Source organism: Gavialis gangeticus, unplaced genomic scaffold (genome assembly GCF_001723915.1).
Source record: "Gavialis gangeticus isolate Ggan-Ray unplaced genomic scaffold, GavGan_comp1, whole genome shotgun sequence".
Lineage (NCBI taxonomy): Eukaryota > Metazoa > Chordata > Crocodylia > Gavialidae > Gavialis > Gavialis gangeticus.
This window is the reverse complement of record NW_017729030.1, coordinates 14,503,745-14,511,290: the sequence shown is the minus strand read 5'-3', so window position 1 is coordinate 14,511,290 and position 7,546 is coordinate 14,503,745. Positions and strand designations below refer to the sequence as shown.

Below are 7,546 nucleotides of genomic sequence, written 5' to 3'. Positions count from 1 at the left end.
AAGTGCCCCCCCCCCCCCCCCCCCGGCAGCCATCAGTACAACTGTTCAGTGATGGAGATGTTCTCTGTTTTGATTGATCGAGGGATGCATCCCAGGTATCTCTGCTGTTAATTTGGAACGTTGGAGCTTTTCTGACAGAATTTCTGCAGCTGCTCAAGCTGTAGCAGGGTAATTTTCCTTTTTTTTTTTTAAAGTAATTAAAAGTATGCATCATAAATTATAGCAGCACTACAGCAGCACTTGACAGCCAATTTCTCAATGGTTCTCCTGCCCTTGGCTTCTCCTTTTGATAGTTAAATACTACTGTGGCCATTAAGAACATGTAGTGGCAAGGTTCATCTAGAAGCCTGATGGAGGTAATATGTCTTGGTTTTTACTGCTCACGTTCAATTGGAGGGTCCCTCGAAAGCCTTAAATTCATGTGCTTGGAGCAGGAAAGGTAATGAACATTCACGCTACAATAACTTAGGCTTAATGGAGTTTCTCCTGCCTTGTATGTTGTGTGATGTCCCTTTCTCCTCTTTCTGGGATTTAGAAGGTATTTTACAATTGAGTTAACTTTAATCCCCAGGGCCAACCTTTACAGCTCTTGCTTTTCAAACAGTTGCTGTAGATTTTGACACTTTTATATCCTTGTTCCTAAAGACTGATAACATGAGAATCCCTATGTTGATTTACAAGGTGATAAGCTATCTATCCTCATAGATTTGTGATGGGTTGCCAGATATCAGTGGGGCATTGTCTCACTGCCGCCATTCCTGGGGGTTGATTCAGAGGCCATGTGCAATAGGGAGAAAAATTAATGTAATTTTCTTTCTAAAAATATATCTTAGAGTTTCGGAATAAAACTGTCCTAGAGACTCTGCAGTTTCTATTAAGTTCTAGGCCCTTAAAATGTGAACCAGAAGTGACACCGGGGTTCATATACCAGTAATATTAAAAGGAGATCCGGTTATGACTGCATCCAGCTGTTGTTCCCAAAGTAAAACAGTGATACATTTAGAGCTATGATAAATTACCATTTTTTTGCCAGCGCACTCAGATTTTCAGTGGAAAGGGGCAAAAAATAGAAAAAAGAAATTCTTTCCCTGAGGTAAGTAAGGATTTTTGTATTTTTTCCCCTCCAAACATAGATTAATCTTTTCCCCAAGAAAATGTTGCCCTTTCAGGAAGAGACATAAAGTCATGGTGAAATCTGGGGGGTGGAGGGTTCTGCAGGCTTTGGCATTCTTTTGAAGACAGAAAATTCAAGCAGAGAATGGAAAAATACCAGCATATGACATCTCTTCTATCCAACAAAATCATCAATACCAGTTAAAAGGTGCCAATTTGGGCACAGTCTGCACCCTTCTACTGACACCTCATGTGGAACTTCATACTTGTGTGAAAGGAAATCCAGGTCTGAATCAGGATTGAGTTTATGCACACCCAAAGGCAAGAAATGTTTTACACACACCCAAAGTCCTATTTGTTTTACCAGCAAAGTGAAGGAAAAAGTAACAGGCACAGTTCTTGATGGGGGTGGGGGGCATCATAGAGGACATTCTGGTTTTCTGCTACTCTGTCTTCTATTGATACGAAACCCAATGCCTTTATGTCCTCTACTGTTCTCGTCAATAGAAAAATAGAGGACATAAAGGCGTCCAGTTTTGTATCAATAGAGGACAGAGGACAACTGGACTGTCCTCTGTGATAGCCACCCTAGTTCTTGATAGCAGCTGAAGAGTGAAAATTCTGTCCACTCTTGGCTGACATTTGCTTGTAGCTCTTAGACTACATCTGCAGGGTAAACTGACAGTCTCCAGCACCCTCCAAACTTCTGCTCAGTTGCCACCTAACTCTGGAAATGCCTGAAGTCTGTAAGTGCTTAAGATTTCAATACTGGAGTTCCTGTGCACCTAAGATTCTGCTTCTGGACATACCCAGAGGGCTTCAATCTTGCTTCAGCCAGAATGGGATTTTTGAAACGGGCATTCTTCCACCTAAATCCCTTTTTGGCAGGCGGGGGAGGGGGGAGTGAGGGGGAGGCTGGTCTTTTAGACATGTTCACCAGATCAGGCTCTGTACAGAGCACAGCAGTAGATTCACCTCTACTGACAGCTTAATCAGTCTTTACCAACTGATTAAAGAAAAGGCACTGCAGCAATGATTAGGCAGTCCTTTGTCCTGGGAGGAAGACAGCTGGGGACCTGCTTGGTGTTGAAAAGCCAGCTTTCAGGGCCATGACCTCCTCCCTGCCACTCTTCCTCTCTGTTGTTAGCTGCCAGGACCCACAGGTTCTGATGCTATTCAGGAAGGAAGAGGACTTTCCCTAACTCCTTCTGGCTTGATCTTATATCACAGCCTAGGCTGACAACATCTTTTCTCATTAAGGTTGCCTTACTCTTTCTATTGTAAGATCCAGTTTTCACTTGTTTATAACTTGCCAAATTTTAGCCATTTCTGCCTCAGGCTAACTTGCTTGAAAAATCTCAGTAAACATCATCTGTTTCCAAGGACAAGGCAAAGGAAAAAACACATTGTTTTCCCAAGTTGAAAAAAAATATCTGGCAAACTTTCCTTTGAGAAGCTTTAACACTCCCTATACTTTGTAGCACTGACTTAGAACTTGAAATTTGGCTAGGGAGTGACCTGCACCTTTTACCATATCCATGAATATTTCACCCACAGTTAGCCAAGTTTTAAGACTTTTAAAATCAGGAGTTTGCATATGCTCAGTAGAAACTTGCTGGATCTTGCTAGCTAAAGTCTGTGAAGATCCCTTCTACAATGAGCATACTGAAAAATTAGGCTGATTAGGGCTTTCCCTGCAATGGCAGTTCTGGGTTGAATCTTGGGCTGGGTAACTGACTTAAGAAGAGGGAGCCTGCCTCTCCTGTCCTCTGCTGCTCTCTGGTAGGTTAGATAAAGAAGCTGCCTGATTCCAATACAGATGTGATAAGAGCTGAACTAAGGGAGGAAGCATCAAGGGGGGAGACTGGCAAAAGCCTAAAGGTCTGGGACTGACGATTAGTAGGCAGCAGATAGAAAGTGGGAGATTTTGGTGGGGGGTGGGCAGTGGGGTGAAAAAGGATGGGAGATGTCTGGACAAAGAGATTGGGATTGAGAGGAAGGGAGGAGGATACTGGGACCATTTGGGGGGAAAAGAGTGGTATTAAGAACTATGAAGAAAAGCAGCAGATAGATGCTGAGATCAGGCAAGAAGCTGGGTTATGTGGGGAGACCTGGGACTGCTTGGCAATGAAACTGGACCAAGGTCAGAGATGGAGCAAAAAACCAAGACAGAGAACCTTAGCTAGGTGTTGGTGGGATGAATAATTTTTTGCAGAAGTAGTTTGAAGAGGAAAGAGAAAAACAATTAAAGGAGAAACAAAGTAGTGGTGAAGAGTTGTCCTGGCTGCACAAAGACACTAAGGAAACAAGCTGGGGGAAGGTGATGACCGGGAATGATTGGGCAGTGAATACTATGGGAAAAGATTTACATGGAGAATTTAGAGGACAAAATTAGGGCTTAATTGGAATGAAAAGTGGAGGGATTTGAAGCTCGGTCTATCTAAATGGGGAGAATAGGACTGGGATTCCAACCCTATTGATGGGACACTAATATGATGTCATGCACAACCCACAAGAAATTACACACAAAAAGTGCAAAAAATTTTAAAGTACCTCATTAAGATTGGAAAGGCAAGCACTCAACAGCAAAAAAAACATGAGAAGTAAGATTGCTTACAGAGCCTCAGAACTAGTCTGCTTGAAGATGCATGCATTATGCTAAAATACTTTTACATAATTGTACAGTATTTTATTTTCTCCTCACTATCCAGTGTGACCTTAGGCCATATTTATTGTCTACTGTTATGTAACCCGGACAATGAAGACAGAATTTTTAATTTTCTCATGGTTTTTCTATAGTACTCTTCTCTACAGTATTAAAGCACTTCAGGCTCATGAATTTATTTTTATAACATTTCAAAGTGAAGGGGTGGTATTATTTTCATTTTAAAAATGAGGTACAAAAGATTCAAGTCAAAAGCATTCCCCAGTTTTGATTGCGCACTTTAAAATGCCTCAGACTTGATTTTCTGAAGCTGACATGTCCCTTGCCTGCTAGGTTGCCTTCCACGAGGTTTTGAATAGCAAATGTGAAAAACTGATTGAAGATAATATTTTTATTCAGCAGCTACTTAAGAAAGCTATGAGACAAACCTGGACAGATTGCAGTAGTATCTTTTAATAATAGGAGCTCAAAAAGTCACTTATAAAAAAACCCAACCAACCAAACAAAAGCCTTAAGTTTTAAAAGCTGTAGAAATTGATGGCTTCAGGGATCCTGTCTTGCTACCATAAGCCAGTGAATTTTTCAAGTCCTACTTTGAAGTAGCAAAGACTTAGGGTAGGGAAAAAGTTAATGGAACTTTTAAAGAGACACTACTTTACATACACTTGAGTTTTTTAATTGTACCTGAACCTTTGTAGCATCTTTAACTATTGGCAAGTTAACTTGGATGAGCTGGAACACAAGTACTTCAAATTTCAGACCTGGCTACACATAATTTAAGCAAGCTGCAGGCGGGATATTGCAGTTTTGACATTCATTCGGCTGACAACGTCAAAGAAGCATTATGTCAGGAAAGCTGTCACAGTGCTAGTTAGCCACATAAAATGCTGTTACTTCAGGGGTTAATGGGGGGAAAAAACAGAGCCACATGATATTTACTGGACTACACCAAAAAAGCCTCGCTCCCCACGCAATGCCCCCCCTCCCCCCTGCAAGTGATATCAGCAGGAGCTGTTGGCAAAGACCAAGGATAGATTATTACCAATAAATGTTTTTCTGAATTTAAAACTCCAGCCCAAATTCCCTTGTAAGCATTGCCAAGGCTTCACTAGGTGTCTTTAAGGCCGTAGCTTTCTTAAGGGAACAGAAAACTTAACTAGAGCCCCGAAACTTAAGCAATTTGGTGACAGACGAGAATGAGAAATGAGAGGAGAGAGCAGGTGGAAATAGAGGTACAAGTACATTTTAAAAACAAGAAGTTTTACTTGGTTGTCCCGTTCTCCATGTAGGTGGTTCTGTAAAAGCCAACCAGGGAGCCATCCAGCCGGCCTTGGAACTTCAAGGTCAGTATATAGGTGGTAGTTATGGTGTCAGGCATTAGGTATTCTTCTGCTTCAATCACCAAATATTCTTGAGGCTGGTATTGAAAACACTGTTTCACTGCAATCTCGGGCTGGACCGCAAGTACCGATGAGGATCTCCGGAGCATGGGCATTGCTGTGATCTCAATGTTACGAAGGTGAAGCCATATGTACTTGGTATGGTTATCCAGCTTCATGGAGATGTTGACTGTCCCTGTATAAGTATCTGCAGCCATCTCTGGCTTCAGTTCCAAGTCGTAGTGTTCTGGGATGATGTACGTCGGTAGCCTGAAATGTCTCCATTCTCCAGTCTGATCATTTTTGGGAGGGCAGTGGCCCAGTTGCACTGGGGAAGAGGTCGCAGGGGATTCTGTTGGCTTTTGTGCTGGCTTTTCTGTTCCTCCTGAAGATTGGCAGGGCTCAGGTCTGCTCAATCCCACGCCAAGTCCTACAGCTAAACCTACAGCAGCCACCACTGCACAAATGATGACTACATGCTTTTTCTTCATGCAGTACCTCTTGGACTTCTTACCCTCAAAATCCATTCCCTCCATTTCTATTCCAGTCTGCTCACCAAGCTATGCATTAACCTCAAAAAGGCTTACTAAACACCTTAGCAGTCTCTGCGTACTAAACTCAGCAGACTCTGTATTTTAATTGTGTAGTTGTATCTTTTTTTGCTGTCTGTCTCTCCAATTTCTTCTGCTACCAGGCACTCGGTTAATTAAAGATAACATATAGTTTTAAGTGGAAGAAATGTAGCAAAGAAGCACAGCTGAGGAGGAAGACAGAGGAAGCTAACATAGAAGAGCGATGTTACTACTGTACTGCCCTTATAAGCAGTGCAACCCCACCCCCTACCCCTCCTGCTCTGTTCTGAGTTAAATATAAAACAGTGCTATGTTAATCAGCAGTTAGGGGATGATCATATGCCAAAGCTCTGTCAGCAGCTTTCAGAAAGAGAGTTCACAGATAGAGGTGTAACTGCTAGAAAACCTCAACCTTTGCTACTACATCTTAATTTTTCCAGTTATAGCTCCTTTTTTTAAAGCAAAGATTTCCTTGAACTTCCACCACAGTAAAATCTCCAAGCTTTTTTTTTAAGTCTTGCAAGTCTCATTCCACTGTTTTCCCTCAGCTGCAGAGTCTTTTAGCTTTACTATGTAATTCCATGTAGTCAAAGGCAGAAGAGTTGGCAACACAATGATAAATCTTTGTTTGTCTTGAGACTTAAAATACTGATATTTTCACCCATGCCAAGTGAGCTTTCCGAACTGCCAATAGAAGCTTGTAGCCAGGGTTATAATTATCTTATTGGCCAATACAATCACACTGCACAAATCTGAACTTGCTCTTTGAGATAGTCTTAAGATGGGCCTCACAGGGCATGTATACATGTGCATCAGACTGCGCAGTTGTTACAAGTCATTTAGTACTTGTTTAAGCAAGTAACCAGCGTTACTGTGTAGTCCCAGCGCCACACAGGTTTTTCCCCACACTACTGCGCAGTAGCTTGTTGCTACTGTGCAGTAGTGTTGGTGTCACGGTTCAAGCCTGACAATGCTACGGTGATGTTGCTTGTTACTCGGCGATGTAGCATCTCATGTAGATGCCCCCACAGCACGACTAACCTTATGTAACCTTAGTCATGCTGGCCACATCTACACAAGCGGCGGACTGCACAGATGTTACTGCACAGTCATTTAGCACTTGCTTATATAAGTACCACGCGGTACCATCACCACATGGTTTTTTTCTGATGCTGCTGTGCAGTAGCCATGAGCTAGCATGCAGTAGCTCATTACTACTGTGCAGTAGCATCATGTCATGGTTAGTGCCCAGCAATGCTACTGCACAGTAGTGTCTCATGTAGATGTGCCCAATGTCACTAACAAAAGTAGTCACCAGAGACTATGGGATTTAACTGGAGTGAGTGGGTCAGGAAGGGCTCAACCCTGAACAAACTATTATTGTGAGAGGTCTACTGAAACAAATGATGTAATATATAAGGTCTATTTTAGAGATTTAAATCTATAGAGATTTATATAGAGCCCAATATATAATCTATTTTCTGGTTATCAAGACAAATGAGAACAGAATGTAGCAATGACTTGCTACAACCTCCCCCTGCCCTGCTTTGCTTGATAACTGTACTGGAGGAATAGAAGGGGTGGAGCAGGATGCTCAGCTCTCCAACAGCTGTGACTCCCTCTTTTTCCCTTGTTCTCCAGAGGTGGAACATGTGTCCTCTGTTCAGTTCTTTCCGAAGGAGGTGCAGCACTTTGGCTGTGTGACTCGTGTTTCAGTTAAGGCATCCATCTCAGCTTAACAGTCACTCATTATCCTAGATGTATTTCCATGGTTGGTTCACCTTATTTTGTTTAAAAATTGAATAAAATCTCACTCT

General features: G+C 42.2%; 1 protein-coding gene across 1 annotated transcript in view; it reads right to left on the bottom strand.

Annotated features, from left to right (window-relative positions):
- The window catches only part of ENPEP (glutamyl aminopeptidase), a 94,752-nt gene extending 88,797 nt beyond the window's left edge, over nt 1-5,955 (bottom strand). Inside the window, exon 1 of the mRNA XM_019521974.1 lies at nt 5,044-5,955. Coding sequence (XP_019377519.1) covers nt 5,044-5,693 — 650 coding nt within the window. The 5' untranslated portion in view covers nt 5,694-5,955. The remainder of the gene's footprint in view (nt 1-5,043) is intronic.
- Between the last annotated feature and the right edge of the window lie 1,591 nt (nt 5,956-7,546).